The sequence below is a fragment of the Thalassophryne amazonica genome, chromosome 4 (genome assembly GCF_902500255.1).
Source record: "Thalassophryne amazonica chromosome 4, fThaAma1.1, whole genome shotgun sequence".
NCBI classification, from domain to species: Eukaryota; Metazoa; Chordata; class Actinopteri; order Batrachoidiformes; family Batrachoididae; genus Thalassophryne; species Thalassophryne amazonica.
The window spans coordinates 29579000-29603027 of record NC_047106.1 but is presented as its reverse complement, the minus strand read 5'-3'; the positions used below and the strand labels follow the sequence as shown (position 1 = coordinate 29603027).

At 41.2% G+C, this 24028-nt stretch overlaps 1 protein-coding gene across 1 annotated transcript in view; it reads left to right on the top strand.

The window, feature by feature from the left end:
* The first annotated feature begins 174 nt into the window (after window positions 1–174).
* ankk1 (ankyrin repeat and kinase domain containing 1) overlaps window positions 175–24028 on the top strand; it is a 45523-nt gene continuing 21669 nt past the window's right edge. The window contains 8 exon segments of the mRNA XM_034168736.1: window positions 175–553; window positions 8065–8347; window positions 10030–10181; window positions 10477–10526; window positions 17614–17769; window positions 21278–21402; window positions 21655–21688; window positions 23698–23938. Coding sequence (XP_034024627.1) covers window positions 282–553; window positions 8065–8347; window positions 10030–10181; window positions 10477–10526; window positions 17614–17769; window positions 21278–21402; window positions 21655–21688; window positions 23698–23938 — 1313 coding nt within the window. The 5' untranslated portion in view covers window positions 175–281.

Genomic DNA, 24028 nt, shown 5'->3' with positions numbered 1-24028 from the left:
TCTGTTATAAATGACTGTGTTGGTGCTGAAATGTTGCATTCATCTCAGAGTACAGTCATGAGATGAGTAGTTCAGGTCTGCAGGCGTGACAGAAACCAAACTGGTTTTGTCACATGACAGTACAAACAAGTTCTGTAATTCCGCCTCTCCCACCGATTAACATAGTTTACGTGACTCCACATGCCTTTCACACAGACTGCTTTACGTGTGTCCATATTCTACAACTATTTCCTTCCTTGAGTGAGACGACTGCTGGTCCAACTGTCATTGTGGAACGTTTGATGATACTATCCGGAGGAGAAACTTTATTTGTATGTTGGATTAAAGAGTGGGCGCTCTGTGATTTGTCTCAGAGGATCTCTGGATTTATGGATTACCTTGACGGATCCTTGGGGCAGTTCAGGAACTTCCAGAAGGAAGATTTTGAAGTTGACTGGATTAAGGTGGCAGAGAGCAGATTTGGTCAAGTGTACCAAGTTAAATTCAAGCTGTGGCGGGAGAAATGTGCGCTGAAAATCTTTCACACCACACTGTGTGCAAACAACTTTTACAGGTGGGACTCACCTTAGTATGTGTTAATTTATTTTTTTTTAAAGTAGTAGTTTGACCTCATCTTGCATAAGTAGTGAAACCTTTCAAATGCTTCATTCAAGCTATTGTTTTTGTTAAGGGGCAATGCATAACGTAATTAATACATAAATAAATGGAAAACTAGATGCTGAAAATTAAATTAAATTGCAAATATTCTTTATAAAACAGAACACAGTTTTGAAATAAATACACAGATTTTCAGAACAATGTTAATACTTTTGTATTTTATACATCATATATATACATATATAATATTTTAGAACTATTTGCTTATTTTTTGTCTAAAATTAAATTTAAAAAAAAAAAAGTCAATCTACCCCATTTTGTAAACGTTAATCTGAACATAAACATGGTTTCAGTTTTATATACGTATACACTCATGGGTTGCAAAAATTGCGTATAAGCTAAGCTGCATTTACACATTGGCAGGACGTGTTTTGAATGTCATATTTATGTCATTCTTGGCACATTCCTGACATTCTTAATGTGACTTAACACATCTGAATCGGTTTCTTAATAGTGCGTGTTGGTGCGTGATATTCGTGATTTTCGTGGAGCATGTTTTTGCCTGTCAAAAAGTTTTCTATGAATGCCACACATCACCCTCATTTCATCTCATGTCGAGGAGGTCACAATTGAGCGTGTTGATCTGCCTTGATTAGAGCGTGACAGTGTTCATCTCTGACGTGCGCACAATTAAACCCTGCTGCACCACATTCAGTTTCATTGCTGCAGTATGCTGAAGAAGGACAGTGACGCCAAGTCTTGTTCCAGTGCTTATCAGCACACTCCTGCAGGTCTTCCATCTGCTGCTGCTGCTGCTGTGCCTGATGTTTAGCAAAACAAGCGAGACAAGAGCTCCTCCTCTCTGCGCCACTCCATGGCGCAGAGCCCAACTAAACATGCAATCACAAAGTTCTTCTGCTGTGGATTAATCTAGATTTTGAGGAGCAAGCTGGAGTGATCTGAATTGCTCAGCAACTGATGATTGGATGAATTTGGGTCTGTGTTTGTGGAGACAATTCGCCTCATTCACAACGTGACAGAACATAACGATGCGCTGTTACGCACAATAGCGCAGAACATTATATGAGGTCTGTCCATAAAGTATCGTACCTTTTTATTTTTTTTAAACTATATGGATTTGATTCATGTGTTTTCACGTCAGACAAGCTTGAACCCGTGTGTGCATGCGTGAGTTTTTCCACGCCTGTCGGTGACGTCATTCGCCTGTGAGCACGCCCCGTCGTCGGATTTTCATTGTCTGGAAATGGCGGAATGATTTGGGGTTTTTTTCCATCAGAATTTTTTCAGAAGCTGTTAGAGACTGGCACCTGGAAACCATTCGAAAAATTTATCTGGCTTTCGGTGAAAATTTTACGGGCTTCACAGAGAATAAGGACTATTACTACAGCTTTAAGGATGGCCCACAATGGCGCTCGGCGCGCCGCGCTCCGAGCCACGACGACAGGCAAGAACCACCGGATTATTTCTAAACGGATAGCTGTGTGGAGCTGGGACCGTCGTGTGCACTTTCTCTGGTTATCACAAGAGCTGGACATCAACCATTTTCCGGCAGATTTCACTTTTAACAAGAGATTTTGTCGTGGAAAGCCGCGCGGAGGCTTTGTGCGTCACGACCGATTCGCTGTTCGAGCGAGACAAAGAACGCCTCCGTTTCGGTGTGTTAGAGGACAAGTTGCGACATGCCTATCTCGGCTTTCAGTGCTTACCAGTGGAGTGAGTTATATGAGAAATTGTGGAGAGCTGGGCATGTCTGAACTTGTCCTCTGACATGCCGAAATGGAGGCGTTCTTTGTCTTGCTCAAACAGCGAATCGGTCGTGATGCACAAAGCCTCTGCGCGGCTTTCCATGACAAAATCTCTTGTTAAAAGTGAAATCTGCCAGAAAATGGTTGATGTCCAGCTCTTGTGATAACCAGAGAAAGTGCACACGACGGTCCCAGCTCCACACAGTCATCCGTTTAGAAATAATCCGGTGGTTCGTGCCTGTCTTCGCGGCTCGGAGCGCGGCGCGCCGAGCGCCATTGTGGGTCGTCCTTAAAGCTGTAGTAATAGTCCTTATTCTCTGTTAAGCCCGTAAAATTTTTACCGAAAGCCAGATAAATTTTTCGAATGGTTTCCAGGTGCCAGTCTCTAACAGCTTCTGAAAAAATTCTGATGGAAAAAAACCCCCAAATCATTCCACCATTTCCAGACAATGAAAATCTGAAGACGGGGCGGGACCACTTCTTCCACAAGGCGTGCTCACAGGCGAATGACGTCACCGACAGGCGTGGAAAAACTCACGCATGCGCGTGAGGGTTCAAGCTTGTCTGACGTGAAAACATATGAATCAAGTCCATATAGTTTAAAAAAAAAAATAAAAAGGTACGATACTTTATGGACAGACCTCGTACTTGACCATGCGTAATGATTCCTGATTGTCAACAACACGTGCCATTAATCGTAATGCATGGTAACAGGTTGCAGCAGTTCCTGAGAACACCTGACGCCTCTGCCTCAAATCATCACATTCGTGATCAGCGGCCAAGGATGTATACTTTGTGGCATTCATGACTTGTCGTTGTTATGTGTAAACGCAGCATTAGTTAATAAATGTGGAATTTTAAAAGGAAAGGAAGTTATTGAATAAATGGATTACAAATGGTAATAAAAGTAATATGGAAAATGAATATAGAAGAAATACAAAACTATTTATAAAAAATACATGGAAATAGATAAGAGAAAATATACATAAAATGTTAAATGTTTGAGGAAAATAATGAATGAATGAATGACTATTTAACAAATGGTACTGTAGCCTATAGTAATTGTGGAGATAAATGTAAAACCCTACATACAGTGAGAAAAATAAATATTTGAACACCCTGCGATTTTGCAAGTTCTCACACTTAGAAATCATGGAGGGGTCTGAAATTTTCATCTTAGGTGCATGTCCACTGTGAGAGACATAATCTAAAAAAGAAAATCCGGAAATCACAATGTATGATTTTTTAATAATTTATTTGTACGTTACTGCTGCAAATAAGTATTTGAACACCTGTGAAAATCAATGTTAATATTTGGTACAGTAGCCTTTGTTTGCAATTACAGAGGTCAAACGTTTCCTGTAGTTTTTCACCAGGTTTGCACACTGCAGCAGGGATTTTGGTCCACTCCTCCATACAGATCTTCTCTAGATCTTTCAGGTTTGGAGTTTCAGCTCCCTCCAAAGATCTTCTATTGAGTTCAGGTCTGGAGACTGGCCAGGCCACTCCAGGACCTTGAAATGCTTCTTATGGAGCTCCTCCTTAGTTGCCCTGGCTGTGTGTTTGGGGTCATTGTCATGCTGGAAGACCCAGCCATGACCCATCTTCAATGCTCTTACTGAGAGAAGGCGGTTGTTCCCCAAAATCTCACAATACATGACCCCATCCATCCTCCCTTAAATACGGTGCAGTCGTCCTGGCCCCTTTGCAGAAGAGCACCCCCAGAGTATGATGTTTCCACCCCCATGCTTCACGGTTGGGATGGTTTTCTTGGGGTTGTTCTCATCCTCTAAACATAGTAAGTGGAGTTGATTCCAAAAAGCTCTATTCTGGTCTCATCTAACCACATGACCTTCTCCCATGCCTCCTCTGGATCATCCAGATGGTCACTGGTGAACTTCAAACGGGCCTGGACATGTGCTGGCTTGAGCAGGGGCACCTTGCTGCCTTGCAGGATTTTAAATCATGACAGCATCATGTGTTACTAATGTAATCTTTGTGACTGTGGTCCCAGCTCTCTTCAGGTCATTGACCAGGTCCTCCTGTGTAGTTCTGAGCTTTCTCAGAATCATCCTTACCCCACAAAGTGAGATCTTGCATGGAATCCCCGACCGAGGGAGATTGACAGTCATCTTGTGTCTCTTCCACTTTCTAATAAATAATCATAACAGTTGTTGTCTTCTACCAAGCTGCTTGCCTGTTGTCCTGTAGTCCATCCCAGCCTTGTGCAGGTCTACAGTTTTGTCCCTGGTGTCCTTAGACAGCTCTTTGGTCTTGGTGGGCAGGTTGGAGTGTGATTGATTAAGTGTGTGAACAGGTGTCTTTTATACAGGTAACACGTTCAAACAGATGCAATTAATACAGGTAAAGAGTGCAGAATAAGAGGGCTTCTTAAAGAAAAATTCACAGGTCTGTGTGAGCCAGAATTCTTGCTGGTTGGTAGGGGGTCAAATACTTATTTGCAGCAGTAACATATAAATAAATTATTAAAAAATCATACATTGTGATTTCCGGATTTTTTTTTAATTTTTTTTTAAGATTATGTCTCTCACAGTGGACATGCACCTAAGATGAAAATTTCAGACCCCTCCATAATTTCGAGAACTTGCAAAATTGCAGGGTGTTCAAATACTTATTTTCCTCACTGTATAAACACACGCACAGAAATAAATAAAATGAATGTATAATGCAAACAAAAATCAGCACAGATTAAAGAACAAAATTTAAAGTAAATTAGTAAATGTGGAGTTGTAAAGAGGAGTTATTGAATGACTTAAATGATAACGACAATGTAATTTGAAAAATAAGATGCATGTAAAATGGTACACACACACACACACACAAATAATGAAAAAAATAATTTCTACAGAAACAAATTAAACTATACAAATACAGCAGGTAAAATAAGTATTGCACACGTTACCATTTTTCTTAGTAAACATATTTCTTGGTCGTGCTAATTGCCGACCAGAGCTGACCAGAGCTATTGACGACAAATAAACTTGATGGTTGGTTTGTTTGTTTATTTTGCCATTAAAATTGGCTATCACTTCATGTTCATATAAACAGTGGGCTGCAATGCCAGCTTTGCTGGTTGACACTGTGCACCCTGGTCACTGCTGGTCAGATCTGGTCGGCAATTAGCACGACCCCATATTTCTAAAGGTGCTATCGACATTAAATTTTCACCAGATGTCAGCAACAACCCAAGTAATCCATGGATGCACCAAAACAAATAAGTACAGAAATTATGTGTAATGGAATGACACAGGTAAAAAGTATTGAACAAGTTTACTGAAACGTATTAAATACTTCATACAAAAGCCTTTGTTGGTACTGACAGCTTCAACACACCTCCTGTGTAGAGAAACTAGTCACATACATTGTTAGAGTGTGATTTTGGCCCATTCTTCCACACAGCCTTCAAATGTTGAAGATTCCATGGACCTTTTCTGTGAACCCCATCTTTAGTCCTTTCCATAAATTTTCAATTTTCTGTTCCTTGGCTGTATGTTTGGGATCATTGTCTTGCTGAAATGTTCATCTTCATCATTCTGGTAGATGGCAGCAGATTTTTTAATCAAGAATGTCTCTACATTTTTCCATTCATCCTTCCTTCAATTGTATGAAGTCTTCCAGTGCTGTATTCTGAAAAACAGCCCCACACCATGATGTTCCCACCTCCAAACTTCACTGTTGGTGTGGTGTTCTTAAGGCTATTTGACTTCCAAATGATGTGTATTATGATAACCAAAGAGTTCAGTTTTGGTCTCATCTGACCAGATTATATTCTCCCAGTATTTCACAGCCTTACCTAAAAGTTGTGCAGCAAACGTTAACAACAAAGCTTCAACATCCGTTTTCTTCATCATTGGAGTCTTGCGTGGTGAGCATGCATACAGGCCCTTGTTTTCTTTGAAACAATTGCACCTGGTTCTTCCAGGTCTTCCTGAGGCCTTGGCTCTTGGAAGTCTTTTCACTCCTCTGTCAGAAATCTTGAGAGGAGCACCTGGTCATGGCCACTTGATAGTGAAATGATGTTCTTTCCACTTTCAGATTATGGCCCCACAGTGCTTACTGGAACATCCATAAGTTTAGAAATCCTTCTGTAACCAATACCATCAGCATGTTTGCAACACTACATTTGTGAAGCTCTTGAGAGAGCTCTTTGCTTTTTTCCATCATAAGATGATTCTTGTGTGACACCTTGGTAACACCTTTTTATGGGCCATCAGTTGGGGCTGAACCAGCTGATATTAGTTTGCACTGACAAGGGGCAGGATTGCTTTCTAATTATTGATAGATTTCAGCTGGTGTCTTGGCCTTCTATGTCTTTTGGCACTTTTCCTTTCTTTAGGTGTTCAATACTTTTTTCCTGCATCATTTCATATTATTACACAACATAATTTATGGACATCTATGGTTTGTCTTTATATCAATCAATCAATCAATTTTTTTATATAGCACCAAATCACAACAAACAGTTGCCCCAAGGCGCTTTATATTGTAAGGCAAGGCCATACAATAATTATGTAAAACCCCAACGGTCAAAACGACCCCCTGTGAGCAAGCACTTGGCTACAGTGGGAAGGAAAAACTCCCTTTTAACAGGAAGAAACCTCCAGCAGAACCAGGCTCAGGGAGGGGCAGTTTTCTGCTGGGACTGGTTGGGGCTGAGGGAGAGAACCAGGAAAAAGACATGCTGTGGAGGGGAGCAGAGATCGATCACTAATGATTAAATGCAGAGTGGTGCATACAGAGCAAAAAGAGAAAGAAACAGTGCATCATGGGAACCCCCCAGCAGTCTACGTCTATAGCAGCATAACTAAGGGATGGTTCAGGGTCACCTGATCCAGCCCTAACTATAAGCTTTAGCAAAAAGGAAAGTTTTAAGCCTAATCTTAAAAGTAGAGAGGGTGTCTGTCTCCCTGATCTGAATTGGGAGCTGGTTCCACACGAGAGGAGCCTGAAAGCTGAAGGCTCTGCCTCCCATTCTACTCTTACAAACCCTAGGAACTACAAGTAAGCCTGCAGTCTGAGAGCGAAGCGCTCTATTGGGGTGATATGGTACTACGAGGTCCCTAAGATAAGATGGGACCTGATTATTCAAAACCTTATAAGTAAGAAGAAGAATTTTAAATTCTATTCTAGAATTAACAGGAAGCCAATGAAGAGAGGCCAATATGGGTGAGATATGCTCTCTCCTTCTAGTCCCCGTCAGTACTCTAGCTATATATGTGTGGATTACTTGTGTTGTTACTGACATCTTGTGAAAATTTGATGTCAATAGCACCTTTTAGAAATATATTTACTAAGAAAAATGGTGACATGTTCAATACCTATTTTACCCACTACAAATAAACATTTAGCAAATTGTTTTAGCTTCTCCCTTTTTGTTTGGGGTCACAGCATCAATTCTGATATGGATCTGCACATTGATTTGATGCCCTTCTGCTTGAAAATCCACATTACATGGAGACTGGACACAGGGGGACTGAACTGGGAACAGATTTATCATATGCAAATTCACACAGAAATATAATGCATATTTTCACTTTTGTTTTATTTTTGATTTTACAATTAAATTATTGATTTATTCCATGTTTGACATCTACACTTCTTAGATGAATCTATAATGTGCAATTACTTGCAAAGTTTTAAATCAAAGATAAAAAATAAGCTGATATTTTTATTTTTAAAGAATAACAAGAGAGGAGGTGTCTAAGATGGCCAAAATCAAATTCAAGTACATCATGTCCATTTACGGCTTGTGCACCAAACCACATGCGTTGGTGATGGAGTTTATGAGTAACGGCTCTCTGAACAACCTCCTGGCCAGTCACTCTTTGATGTGGCCAAAGAAGTTCCAGATGATTCATGAGACATCGATGGGTATGAATTTCCTCCACAGCCTGAAACCGCCACTGCTCCACCTTAACCTTAAGACGTCCAACATCCTACTGGATGACCACCTCCACATTAAGGTTAGTGGAACACAAACCTTAGGGCCCCTTCACACATAGTGCGAATACGTACAAGTCAGGGCAACTCACATTGGAACAGCTCGTATGAGTGAACCACAAAACATCATGCCGACGGCAGGTGTGCACAATGCTGCTGTGACAGTTCATGCATCCAGGGACACAGTGTGAGCAGCAGTGCAATGTGTAACCACATCATGCAGCTCCTGTGAAAATAATAAAAAAATACATCATCCACAGGATTCGAACCTGCACTTTCCAAAAGCTCTGATTGCCAGTCAGAAACTTTACCACTGAGTTACCATAGCTGTCCTGTGAAAGTTACAGGAAACTATCTGATATCAGGAAGGACATGGATGTATTTAAAAAACAAAACAAACAACCCCCCCCCCCCCAACACACACACACACACACCATATAAAAACATCACATTTTATTGAATGTCCACTTCATCAAGCAGGCAATACAAATATGATCTGTCTGTTGCTGTGTAGATGACCCATGGTCACAGACATAGTCATGAAATGACATGAAGAATGATGAAGCAGGGCGCTCTTCTCATGTCCACATCTACTTGTCCAGTGTGTCCAATCACATGCATGTCCTGCTGACACACGTGTCTTGTGGATGGAGCGCCGCTGGACTGACTCCACGTCATGTGGAACAGAGCTCACGTGGGTGATGTGACAGTCAGATCGCCCGCTGCTTGTTGTGATTTGACAGTCCGTTTCAACCTGGGGTCAACCTGTCAGTGTCCACGCGGTGCACATACTTGCTCACTGTAGCCTGTCACCACAGCAATATATGTATTTACAAAAATATAAACGCAACACTTTTGGTTTTGCTCCCATTTTGTATGAGATGAACTCAAAGATCTAAAACTTTTTCCACATACACAATATCACCATTTCCCTCAAATATTGTTCACAAACCAGTTTAAATCTGTGATAGTGAGCACTTCTCCTTTGCTGAGATAATCCATCCCACCTCACAGGTGTGCCATATCAAGATGCTGATTAGACACCATGATTAGTGCACAGGTGTGCCTTAGATCTTTGAGCTCATCTCATACAAAATGGGAGCAAAACCAAAGTGTTGCGTTTAAATTTTTGTTGAGTATATTTATGTCCACGTGATGACAGTAAGCAGACACACACGCGTCACAGTGAACAGTTGTTAGTTCATGTCCCTCCAAACACAGTATGTGTTGTCCACCCATGATGTCCAGATTTACAGATCTCCACAGCTGCTTCTGTTGGTGGCCACACCCCCTGTCAGTTCAGCGTGCACACCAATGTCACTATGTCTGTTTGCAAAGCCACACTCGTCTGCTGACTGTTTTTGTGTTAATAGTGCGAATGGCCACGCATTTTCTAAGTGCCATGCAAACGGTGTTAGATGTGTGTCACCTGGAATTTGGCTGACACCTGCCACGAGAAGGTTTGATGGGCTCTCACAGTGCACACTCTGTCTTTCAGCCACTGGTATGCGCAAATAGTTGAAACAACAGGTGTACGAGGTGTTGGAAGCAGCTTCAAAATTACACATTTTGCATACGATTCCTACTTCATGCTGACTTTATTTGCAATTTGACCAAATTCGCATTATGTGTGAAGGGGACCTTATCCGAGTCGGTGCGGGGAAATCAATGCTGAGTTCATTCTGCAGTGTGACATTCTCCACAGATTTCAGATTTTGGCCTCATCCACTGGGAGGAGGGCATGAACAAGAAATTGTTCATTGAGCATCTGACATCCAGAGGGAACATAAGTTACATTCCTCCAGAGTCATTCACGCAGTACCCTGACCCTCCAGGAACCACCTTTGATGTCTACAGGTGACTAACCAGGAACACGTTTCAAATTGTGCTGCTTCTTTCTGATTCACTGCACGAGTCTCAGTTCACCTGTTGTGACCTCTCCAACCTGCATCTTTTTTTTTTTTTTGCTATCACAGTTAAAAGTATATTGCATTCACTCTGTCCTGTCTGATTAATATTCATTTCCTTAATATTAAGCGAACAGTGATTTTGAGTCATTTATCCAAAAGTGCGTGTAAAGTTCACTGCCTGCAGGATGTGTGCACAAGTGGGAAATGAGATTAAAAGTGTGTCTGTCTGCTTTGACCCACAGCTTTGCAATTGTAATGTGGGAGATTCTGACCCAGCAGAAGCCTCATTCAGGTAGGAGTGAATTCACTGTAATGTCTCACATCACCACATTAAACAAAAGGTGTCTACTGAAGGTCATGTTACTCATATTATCACTTTAAATGGTTACATGGAAATTCTTTCATCTTTGCTGTTTTATTTAACATCTCTCTTTCATTCATCATTTTGATTAACATATTAATTTCTTCCTACCTCCACCTCTTTTTTAAACTTCTTTCAATGAAGGTTATTTCCATAGTGCCAAATCACAGAAGAGGTTACCTCAAGGAGCTCCACACAGAGTGAGGAGTAGAGTGGAAATGGTGTCTCACTAATTTAGAAGAGCTTCATTTAGCCTGGAAAAAGAGTCTGTTGCTCTATAAAAAAGCCCTCTGTAAAGCTAGGACATCTTACTATTCATCACTAATTGAAGAAAATAAGAACAACCCCAGGTTTCTTTTCAGCACTGTAGCCAGGCTGACAAAGAGTCAGAGCTCTATTGAGCCGAGTATTCCTTTAACTTTAACTAGTAATGACTTCATGACTTTCTTTGCAAATAAAATTTTAACTTTTAGAGAAAAAATTATTCATAACCATCCCAAAGACATATCTTTATGTTCGGCTGCTTACAGTAATACTGGTATTTGGTTAGACTCTTTCTCTCCGATTGTTCTGTCTGAGTTACTTTCATTAGTTACTTCCTCCAAACCATCAACATGTCTATTAGACCCCCATTCCTACCAGGCTGCTCAAGGAAGCCCTACCATTAATTAATGCTTCAATCTCTTTATTAGTTGGCTATGTACCACAGGCTTTTAAGGTGGCAATAATTAAATCATTTCTTAAAAAGCCATCACTTGACCCAGCTATCTTAGCTAAATATAGGCCAATATCCAACCTTCCTTTTCTCTCCAAAATTCTTGAAAGGGTAGTTGTAAAACAGCTAAATGATCATCTGCAGAGGAATGGTCTATTTGAAGAGTTTCAGTCAGGTTTCAGAATTCATCATAGTACAGAAACAGCATTAGTGAAGGTTACAAATGATCTTCTTATGGCCTCAGACAGTGGACTCATCTCTGTGCTCGTACTGTTAGACCTCAGTGCAGCTTTTGATACTGTTGACCATAAAATTTTATTACAGAGATTAGAGCATGCCATAGGTATTAAAGGCACTGCACTGCAGTGGTTTGAATCATATTTATCTAATAGATTACAATTTGTTCATGTAAATGGGGAGTCTTCTTCATGGACTAAGGTTAATTATGGAGTTCCACAAGGTTCTGTGCTAGGACCGATTTTATTCACTTTATACATGCTTCCCTTAGGCAGTATTATTAGAAAGCATTGTTTAAATTTTCATTGTTACGCAGATGATACCCAGCTTTATCTATCCATGAAGCCAGAGGACACACACCAATTAGTTAAACTGCAGGAATGGCTTTCAGACATAAAGACATGGATGACCTCCAATTTCCTGCTTTTAAATTCAGATAAAACTGAAGTTATTGTACTTGGTCCCACAAATCTTAGAAACATGGTGTCTCACCAGATCCTTACTCTGGATGGCATTACCCTGACCTCCAGCAATACTGTGAGAAATCTTGGAGTCATTTTTGATCAGGATATGTCCTTCAATGCGCACATTAAGCAAATATGTAGGACTGCTTTTTTGCATTTGCGCAATATCTCTAAAATTAGAAAGGTCTTAGCTTTTCAGCATCACTCTGAGACAATTCATGCATTTATTTCTTCTAGGCTGGACTATTGTAATTCATTATTATCAGGTTGTCCTAAAAGTTCCCTGAAAAGCCTTCAGTTAATTCAAAATGCTGCAGCTAGAGTACTGACAGGGACTAGAAGGAGAGAGCATATCTCACCCATATTGGCTTCTCTTCATTGGCTCCCTGTTAATTCTAGAATAGAATTTAAAATTCTTCTTCTTACTTATAAGGTTTTGAATAATCAGGTCCCATCTTATCTTAGGGACCTCATAGTACCATATCACGCCATTAGAGCGCTTCGCTCTCAGACTGCAGGCTTACTTGTAGTTCCTAGGGTTTGTAAGAGTAGAATGAGAGGCAGAGCCTTCAGCTTTCAGGCTCCCCTCCTGTGGAACCAGCTCCCAATTCAGATTAAGGAGACAGACACCCTCTCTACTTTTAAGATTAAGCTTAAAACTTTCCTTTTTGCTAAAGCTTATAGTTAGGGTTGGATCAGGTGACCCTGAACCATCCCTTAGTTATGCTGCTATAGACTTAGACTGCTGGGGGGTTTCCCCATGATGCACTGAGTGTTTCTTTTTATTCACCTCTTTTTGCTCTGTACGAGGTCTGTGAGAAAAGTATCCGACCTTTTTATTTTATGCAAAAAATATATGGACATGTCCAGCTCTCCACAATTTCTCTTATACTCACTCGACTGGTAAGCACTGAAAGCCGAGATAGGCTTGTCCCAACTTGTCCTCTAACACTCCGAAACGGAGGTGTTCCTTTGTCTCGCTTCATCAGTGAATCGGTCGTGACGCGTGAAGCCTCTGTGTGACAAAATCTCTTGTTAAAAGTGAAATCTGCCAGAAAATGGCTGATGTCCAGCTCTTGTGATAACCAGAGAAATTGCACACGATGGTCCCGGCTCCACACAACGATCCATTTAGAAATGATGTGGTGGTTTCTGCCTCTCGATGGCGGCTTGGAGCGCGGCGCACCGTGCGCCATTTTGGGGCGTCCTTAAAGCTGTAGTAACACACCTTATTCTCTGTGAAGCCCGTAAAATTTTCACCGAAAGCCAGATACATGTTTCGAATGGTTTCCAGCTGCCTGTCTCAGTTTCTGAAAAAATTCTGATGGAAAAAAAGCCCAAATCATTCCGCCATTTCCTCGCAATGAAACAACGACGAGAGGGTTGGACCAGTGCTCACTCAAAGCCTGCCCACAGGCGAATGACGCAACCGACAGGCGTGGAAAAACTCACGCATGCGCACGAAGGTTCAAGCTTGGCTGACGTAAATACATGTGAATCAAATCCATATATTTTTTGCATAAAATAAAAAGGTCGGATACTTTTCTCACAGACCTCGTATGCACCACTCTGCATTTAATCATTAGTGATTGATCTCTGCTCTCTTCCACAGCATGTCTTTTTCCTGACTCTCTCCCCTCAGCCCCAACCAGTCCCAGCAGAAGACTCCCTCTCTGAGCCTGGTTCTGTTGGAGGTTTCTTCCTGTTAAAAGGGAGTTTTTCCTTCCCACTGTCGCCAAGTGCTTGCTCATAGGGGGTCGTTTTGACCATTGGGGTTTTTCTGTAATTATTGTATGGCTTTTGCCTTACAATATAAAGCACCTTGGGGCAACTGTTTGTTGTGATTTGGCGCTATATAAATAAACTTGATTTGATTTGATTTGATTTAGAGTTTAGACCTCAGCTGTCCTATGAACAAACACATAGGCCACAATGGTGAGAAACCTCCAGCAGACTAGACTCAGTGGGGTGGCCATCAGCTTTGGCCATATGAACAGTCACAGAGGGCAAAAGGCCCAAAATACATTTGGCAGAAACATATTAAATGATATAAAAGAGAGAATATAAACTGAATCAACCATATATAGCTCCTTCTGTACAATGGAAAAAATGCAGAGTAGTAAGATAATTAATCTCAGTTCCTTCACTCTATTACTACCTTCTCTTCATTTTTTAATTTTCTTTATATTCCTTTACTTCTTTCTCTTTCTTTCTTCCTTCTTTCTTTACCTTACTTCCTTCGCTTCTCTCTTTGCACTAATTGACTAATACTTTGTTAGTTTTTATTTAATCTTTAAATTTTCTTCTTACTCAGCTATTCTTTCTTTATTTCTTTCTTAATCATTTCTTTCCTGCCTTCCTCCCACCTCCAGTTTGCTTCTACACAGTGAACATTAAGTGAAAAATGTTTAGGCTGTCAGAATGTTTAATGGAACATAGTGCGGCAGAAATATTTCACATTTTATAGCAGTGATGTTATTGCTTCATGATTATGTTTAATTTTTAATAAAAAATTAAACAAATAAGGTATGAAGAATAGACTGGATAAACTTTGTGTTGTGTGCAGTAATACACAGCTGTTACCTTGCTGATACATAAATAGCATTCAGTATACTCCAAGTCACGCTTTCATGTGTCCATTTAATCTTCAGTAAATCCTTTTTACTTTTGCACCGTGAACATGAACTTGGCAAACAGCGTTGGTGCTCCCATTGTGATTAATGAAAATCTAACCCCACACAGATTATGTGGAAGGGAAATTACTTTTGTCTAAAGAAGGGAAAAATAAAATAAAAAAAATCTGTGAATAATTACTTGTTTCAAATTACACACCTATCAATCAATCAATCAATCAATTTTTTTTATATAGCGCCAAATCACAACAAACAGTTGCCCCAAGGCGCTTTATATTGTAAGGCAAGGCCATACAATAATTATGTAAAACCCCAACGGTCAAAACGACCCCCTGTGAGCAAGCACTTGGCTACAGTGGGAAGGAAAAACTCCCTTTTAACAGGAAGAAACCTCCAGCAGAACCAGGCTCAGGGAGGGGCGGTCTTCTGCTGGGACTGGTTGGGGCTGAGGGAGAGAACCAGGAAAAAGACATGCTGTGGAGGGGAGCAGAGATCGATCACTAATGATTAAATGCAGAGTGGTGCATACAGAGCAAAAAGAGAAAGAAACAGTGCATCATGGGAACCCCCCAGCAGTCTACGTCTATAGCAGCATAACTAAGGGATGGTTCAGGGTCACCTGATCCAGCCCTAACTATAAGCTTTAGCAAAAAGGAAAGTTTTAAGCCTAATCTTAAAAGTAGAGAGGGTGTCTGTCTCCCTGATCTGAATTGGGAGCTGGTTCCACAGGAGAGGAGCCTGAAAGCTGAAGGCTCTGCCTCCCATTCTACTCTTACAAACCCTAGGAACTACAAGTAAGCCTGCAGTCTGAGAGCGAAGCGCTCTATTGGGGTGATATGGTACTACGAGGTCCCTAAGATAAGATGGGACCTGATTATTCAAAACCTTATAAGTAAGAAGAAGAATTTTAAATTCTATTCTAGAATTAACAGGAAGCCAATGAAGAGAGGCCAATATGGGTAGTGCATATTAGCAGAGGTTGAAATAATGGAGGGAAGAACTGTTTACAAAGTAATATTCACATGGGAGTTTAATCATATTTAACTGAATGTACACAAACTCCAACCAGTGATGCACAGAAACTGATCCACAGTACTGTAAAGAAACTTTTTCTGTAAAAATGTATTCAAGTTCTGACATGCCATTGATGCCATCTGGTCATCACATCCTCTAAGTCAGTCACTGCTGACTGACATGCCTTTTTGGGATGGAGAGTGGCTGTGGAAAAAAGAGGCCTCTTTCCATTTGAAGTGACAGCCACAGAAATTTGGGTTTGGGGCAAATTGTGGAATTTTTGTAATGAATACTAAAATCAGCCAGTGGGTTCGATGTCACTGTTTGCAGAGAGTCAGTCAGTCATGCAACATTTCACTTTTGAGCAAGATTACTTCAGTTGTACTGGCCCAATTGTCACCAGACTTGGTGAATCAGAATCAAAATCAAATTTATTGCCAAGTACCTTCACACATACAAGGAATATGATCTGGTGTCATTGGTGCATAAACAACAATAAAGCCTATTTGCATTAGGATCAAAAGGTCAAAGTTCAAGATCACTACTGCATACTTTATTGTCTCTTTCCTAATTGCCAGAGTGCCACCAAATGTGGCATGTGTGTTGCATGGTGACCCCAAGCAGACTGTTGGGTTTGGTGTAAAAATCAGTGAATTGTAGTTTGTCAAAGAATTCTGCAGAAATGTTTCACTAATCAATGGTTAACTTATCCATGTTTGCTCAGGGTGCTGTGGGTTAGTGCAGACTATAGACTTCTTTAAAATGTCTAGTTTGAAAACATCTATCCATCCATTTTCTTCCACTTCATCTGGGGTCAGGTCACGGGGCAGCAGCTCAAGCAAAGCAGCCCAGACCTCCCGATCCATACACACCTCCCCCAGCTCCTCCAGGGGAACCCCGAGGCGTTCCCAAGCCAGCTGAGAGACATAGTCCCTCCAGCGTGTCCTGGGTCTTCCCCGGGGCCTCCTCCCGATGGGACGTGCCCAGAACACCTTTCCAGCAAGGCGTCCAGGGGGCATCCAGAAAAGTTGCCTGAGCCACCTCAGCTGGCTCCTTTCGACGTGGAGGAGCAGCGGCTCGACTCCGAGCCCCTCCCGAGTTTGAAAATGTAAATTTGATTCCTCCAACAAAATTTAAACTGATAATTCCTGGAAATTTCATATTAGTTTGTCAATGGTCATGAGTAACACTGTGACAGATTGAGGACACATATTAGTAAGGGATCGGAAATTTAGATATCCATTTGTCTGTACAAAGCCTTTTCTCATTTGTGAAATGCATTCCTTATCAGCTGATGTCTGGTGGTTCCATTGTAAAGTTTTGTGCATGTTTAAAACTTTGAAGCAGACACCAGATGGAGAGCATCCCTGATGGTTACACATTTGTTTACCATTTTGTCCTGTATTTGTTCATTATTTTGCCAGTGGACATCCAGTAAATGCTAGTTTTATCAGTTTGTTTCCAAAAGCGTTGCACACCCATGTTTGGTGGTTGTCCACTCATTCCATCAGAGCCCCAAATCCACCAGAGACTGATTAGGTGATTTTTGCCTCAGACAAAATTATTTGAGTCATTATTAATCACTTTGCTCAGTCTGTCAAAGTCTGACTTTACCTTTTTAAAGTGTAATACTGCTGCAGTATTTGTCTGGGTAACATATTGTTTTTCCTTCCCACTGTAGCCAAGTGCTTGCTCACAGGGGGTCGTTTTGACCATTGGGGTTTTACATAATTATTGTATGGCCTTGCCTTACAATATAAAGCGCCTTGGGGCAACTGTTTGTTGTGATTTGGCGCTATATAAAAAAAATTGATTGATTTGATTGATATTGCAACCTCATCAGAGTTATCATGTTTAATGTTTGTTCCCCTCTGATCAAATAATTCAGATATGTGCGCTCAACAACTGTGGTCACTGCTGCATGTGTTCTAATCTTGTATTTTTGATGGAGCCAGGTTGCAGTGTGACCTCAGTGCTCCTCCAGGTTTCACATGGTAGACGACCATGTGTAAAACTGATAGCAGACAACAAGCCTCATGAGTGTGATCAGATGATCAGCATCATGGAGCAGTGTTGGGACCAGGATCACAGGATGAGACCAGAATTCTCAGGTACAAGATTTATCAAAATGCTTTTCTACAACTGATTTTAAGGTCGGGTCATGTCTTTATTTTTTAAGTGTTCAAGATGTTTAACCATTTGCCATTCAAGTAAAATCTGACATTTTCACAGTGAATACTGATGTTCATCCAGGATGTGTTCTGACTCTTAACCTGTTGAATGCATTCATGGACTTGGTGTTGGGTAGGGTTGCATGAATCAGCAACTTAACTGTTGGCGAGGAAAGGTTTACTGACCTTGACACTGTCGATGATGTGGTGATCTTTGCGGAAACATTGGACACCCTGATTACAGCACTTGCGAAGCTGAGTGAGGACTTGGAGTGTCTGGATTTGTAATGGTAAAGAGTGCGCTTCAGGCTTTCAATTCCTTGACCTAGCCAGTAGAGTGTGTCTCTGTGGCGAACTGGTGTAAACCAGTTCTACAGATGTCATTCATCTTGGTAGTAACATCCATATCTCTGAGTCCTTGGCCTTTGAGCTCAAGATACACCTCAGAATAGCTTATGGAGTCATGAGGTTGCTGGTTGCTGGTTTTTTGGCAATGTCAATACCTTTGCAGGAGAACAAAGGGCAAACTCTTCTGGCGTCCTGGTGCTTTCTATCTTATTGTGTGGTTGTGAGACTTGGTCACTAGTCAGTGATATAAAGTGGTGACAAGATGTCTTTCAAGCTATAAGTCTTCAGAGGATCCCTGGGTATCATTAGAAAGACTGTCAAATAAACATTTACTTGGGGAAATGAAGAAGCGGCATATCAGTTCTGTTGTGTGGGAAACTCAGCTATGACATTTTGTCCAGGTGCCTCAGTGTTAACTACCCCAGGGGACACCCATGTCTCACCTTTTTGCAGCAGATAGATGATTACTTTTGACAATAGGATGGGCCAGTTTTCTGTCTGGGTGATTGTCATACACAGAGGTAAGTAATCCCACCTTCAGTGAGTAAAAGTCCAACCATCCACCCACTCAATCAGCTGATTCAAATTAGTTCAGCTCTTCAGGTAGGTAGATGAGCTAATCAGTTAAATCACCTGTTTCAGGCGAACAGGTAGAAACAATACATGGTAGGACCTTTACTCATTAAAGTCGGGGTTACCCACCTCTGGCCATACAGAGCCAGAGGTGAGTAATACATGGCACCAGGTCATGGTCCCAGAGGTTCATCATACGGACGTATGATGAACCTCTGGGACTTACAAACCCAGGCACTTGGTTTCCTTGTTTTGCCTCTCAAATGCTGTTTATCAGCTTATCCATTGATTTCTCAAAGATCACAGCATCATCTACAAAGTCAAAGTCACTGAATTTGCTGGCTTCCACAACCCTACAGACACCACATCCATGCAAGCACTGAACAGTGTAGGAGCCAGAACATATCTCTGAACACCAGTTTTCACTGGGAAAAATTCCGCTTCTGCCCCGGCTCTGCACAGCACAAACAGTACCTATATATATGCTGGCTAGATGTCCAGGAATTTATTGAGGATCCCATGAATTCTCAGGATGTGCCACAGAGCAGCTTGAACAACGAAAGCAAAGGCTGTGCAACAATCAATATATGCTGCAAAGAAACACTGCTGATATTCACGCTCGCATTCGTTGAGTACTCACAGAGCTAGGATGGTGTCAGTGGTTGACTTCTTAGGTGTGAAGTATGCCAGCCCCTGTTGCTGGGCAGCATGTAACTGGTACTGACAAGATAAACTCCAATAATAAAAGTACACTATAACAATGTGCAGAAATCCCAAATTAAAGAGCTGATAATACAGAAAAACTTCAGAAAATATGCAAAAAATCTTTGTTGCAATCTATATGATTGGAAAAGACTTACGGACGAGTTATAATTTCCATAGAAGGGATTGCTGTTATTATTTACATCCGCCTTTCCTGCACATGCACACACAGATGGTAGGCAGAAAACTCCAGACTCCAAGCAGATGCACTGAGAAAACGCACGGGAAGATGACTTCAGATTACATGTCAACTCTTGATCCCAAAGATTGAAAGCAATATTTTGAGAAAAAACAAGCCAAAGGTTTCTCTGTGACCAAAGAAAAAAAAAAAAAACCACAATGAGGCGGCCTCTTTAATTATATACACCTGCACATTGATTACATACATCTGTGGATCACATAGCTTCCCAAAATAAAATCAACAAAACAAAAAGATCCACAAACACAAAATCAGCTTGTGTATGTGTGTGTGTGTATTCATACATTTATACATTTTAACAACCTGAAAGCCACCAGACCAGCTAGAACTTAACCATGCGTTCCTGGACAGTCACCTCTGTGTTTCTTCTTGCTGGTTTTATTTCTTCCACGGCTTACAGTCATTTTGACGCAGGTGAGCCCAACTTTACACCTTGTGATCGTCTGTCTGCAAAATTGCTCTTTTGCGTGTTAAACTGTGTTTGATTTCAAAATGACCCGAAAATCAGATCATCGTTAGTTTGCAGCCCTCATAATAACTTCAGCCACAGTTTATTGCCTAAATGTGGAGCTGGACAGAGAAAACCAAAAGAAAAAAATATAGATGGGGAGGTTTGTTTTTAATGTGATGAGTTTGAACACAGGGTGAACTCGTGATCCCATCTACCACCTGTACTGCTAAATACTGCAAAGTGAAAATTTTTCAAACGGATTGTCATCCGTCTGGATGAGATGTGTTTTTTATGCACAGCGCTGGTCTGTCAGCGTGTGTTGGATCACCGAGTGCACGGTTTGAATGATGACATCTTCAAATATTACGCACAGTTAGTGGCTGCGTAACAGCTTTCTGCCTACTGGTGTGAGCTCCGCCCAGCCCGTGACGCCATCGCGATTCCTTCTATGCTGCTGAGCAGCCTATGTGGCCCACATTTAGGATTCTCACTAAGTAGGAAAGTGCCAAAAGCTTCTTCAAATGTTAACTCATGGCAGCAGATTTGCAAACACACTTAACACCATCCAAAATGTATTTCACTCTGCTGCACAATATAAGCTACTGAAACACTGAGTACTTGTCCACTGCAGCATGCCAGAGCATCTATTTTGGACACCCATAGAACAAAAACCCTACTACTTACTGTGCCGTGTGTGTGTGTGTGTAACGTGTTGTGCAGATAAGACTGTAGGTAGCTGCAGGTTGCGATGGTGTGTGGAATTTTAATGTGTGCTTCATACACATGGTAACTAAACGCACCTGTTATCGGCCCGCTGTTCCATCAGCAAGGCTCAGGTTCTAGCTCAGGAGATCATATCATTAACAAAAGAAGCAATGGGTCAACTCTGAATGAAACCAACCCTGGAGAGGTTGTTAATTGACTCAAATTAGTGTTATATTTGTTCATCAACAGATGCTCTTTCAGTTTGTGTTGCTTAAACAGGGTCACTGAAAGAATTCACAAGAAGCATATTTTCCACAGTGATAAAATTCTGAAAAGATTCCTGTGATAGTGTTGAGCTGTGCTCTACTTGGATAGGCATTGTCTAGAATTTTTATTATCATTATTTGCAGACACAGTGAGGCAAACTGAAGCTCTGAGTGAAATCCTGAAGATCCCTGATGCAGTCAAGTCTCAGAAGTACAGCGACCAAGGACAGACGCGGAATTACCCCTGGCTGGTTACCCCTGGACATAAAGTTGGTCCTGTTTCCTACTTAAATATTGCATACTGTAATATCCATAAACCTCATATTTGCCGTAATGAGCCACTCAGTTAAAGACATTAGGCTGCAAGGAAGAACACCGTGGAAGCTCATTCAGTTTGCAGAAGGAGAGAGAGTGCACAAATGCTCATACATCCAGGCCCAAAACACTACAATACCAACATGTGCAGATTAACCACTTGTGTTCATTGGTGTTGCAACTCATATTTTTTTGTTACATTTTAGATTGTTTTGCCTGAGCCCTCTAACCTTCCCTCAGGTAAGCACGAGTAAAGTGGGTGGGAAATATTGTTTCATGCAAATTCTGTCTACTCTCGAGGTGTGTTTGAGGTGGAAATATATTGAACGGCAGTCGAGATGGACTCTAACTGCTTTCTGACTGCGGTCTAAATATTCTCACGGCGTTAAAACAGCATTCAGAACAGTCTGATCACACTCGAGAGACATTTGCCATGGTCAGGCATGTCTAATCCTGCTGGCATGTTCTGGACTGCACCCCTGTGCATCCTGTTTGTGGCGCGCAAAGGACATATTGTAATGTGTGCAAAGTCATTAATTTGTGAAGTAGATGTGAACATTGTGCAATCATACCAAAAACACCATGTATCGCTGTGAGTCCATGCGTCTCACAGCCACGGAGCTGCATGCACACCTGGATGTGGTGTTACATCAGTAATACTGAACATCGAGTCAGGCTGAAGGATGTTTGGGCCAAGGCTTTGCCTTAGTTATATTAATCATATTGTCACAGATACATTGTCAGTCCCTGTCATGGGTTAGATAATGTATCTGTAATATTATGGTCATCATAGCTGTAACACCACATGCAGGTGTGCTGCTGGGCGCCACAGCATGTCAGTGTGTTCCAGTTGCTTGGCACGGTGTGTTTGAATGGGGTGACACAGCTGCAATATGCATCATATGACAGTTACAATGTCAGTCCATCTTATGAGTTCAAAGATGTATCTGTAATACTGTTATCTTCGCTATAACACCCCATTCAGAAGCGCTGCACTGTGAGTCAGTGTGTCACAGTGCCACGGTGCAGTGTGCACATCTGAATGGCCTGTCACAGCTGTAATACACATCATATGACAATTACATCTAAGTCATATGAAGGAATGACGTTGCAACTGTATTACCAAACCATTACAGTATGAATAGAATAAATAATCACCTTTGGAATGGCTCCAGATGTGGCTCCCATTGCCAGCTGGCCTGCAGCCTGTGATATAATCCATGTGGTCCTGGGAGCGATGTCAGATGGAAACAACAGCCAAGTACCGAGGATGAATGTGCCATCCACTACGAAATAATCATTCCATATGACGCCGCATCCAGCCAGACAGCAGACCGTCCCGCTGTCCGACTGCTGCAGGCAGCATTGAGGGCAGACAAAACTGTGTGGAAGATCCCTGAAGAATCAGGGTTTTTGGATGCGACTCTCTGAATCCTTGCTGCCTTATCCTTATACACGTGCCCAACGGTAAGGATTCAAAGAGCAAGAATGAGTCTTAGGGATGCTACCAAGACACGCCAACTCTGGAGTTACAGGCTTCCCAGTAATGTCATTAATGAAATGGCCTTTTTAAAAGTCCTTTTCTGTAATTCAGCAGAGGACTAATGGGGCTTTGATGTGTCAGTGGCCCTCTGTTTTTGTTTAGCCATGGCAACAGGCATGTTTTCTTGTACATAAAATTTGCATCAAATGACAAGTGCTTCCTAGTTTGCAGTTTTTTTTTCCTTTTGTCTTTTTTTGTCCTTTTTGTGCAAACAGAATTTACATACTTAGACACATCATGTACATTATTCCAATAAGATGGCTTGTTTAAAGTAAAAGTAAAATTATTTGTTCACCCAAATATTTTAATGTTTTTACCCTTCTTGAATCTGAGAAAGTGGGGCTTAAAGAAACAATGAAATAAACACCTTATTTCCTTTAAAATGATACCTGTTGTAACAGGATGTTGTCTAAACCAGCAGAATACCAACCTTAAAATTAAAGCAATAGTAATGTCTCATCGCAATATGAAATTAATTTAAATTTAAATAATAGACCTTTGCTGCTGAAGCATGAATTCACCATTCCAGACACCTCAAGCGCTTTTAATACTAATTTTGATTAATTTCACAACTGAAGTACAGATTATTCATAACCTACCAAATTTCAGAAGGTTATCTAAAATTAATTTTAATGTATAGTTTTGTTGGAGAGATTTTTTAAATATCAGAATTTTTAAATTCTGATATTGTACTTATGTTTTGCAGGTTATTGCCATGGTAATGATGGCATTCTGTCACTGCTCTCAAAGAAGGAGTTTGTCAGTTTCAGGCAGACAGTGAAGCGAGAGGAAGCCTGTGCAGTATTCTCAGACAAAACCAGCCTCCTTCACCACACTGTAGCCAGCGGCGACGCACCAAGTGTGCAACACGTCCTGCATCTGGGCGCCAAGGTCAACTGCACCACTGCCAGAGGTTACAGCCCTCTCATTATCGCTGTCCTCTACAGGTGTGTCAAAAATGTATTAATAAAACTTAATTGGTGCTGTAAAGTGATACAGTGTTGCAAAACAGTGAGATTGTTTTTGTTTTTCTTCAG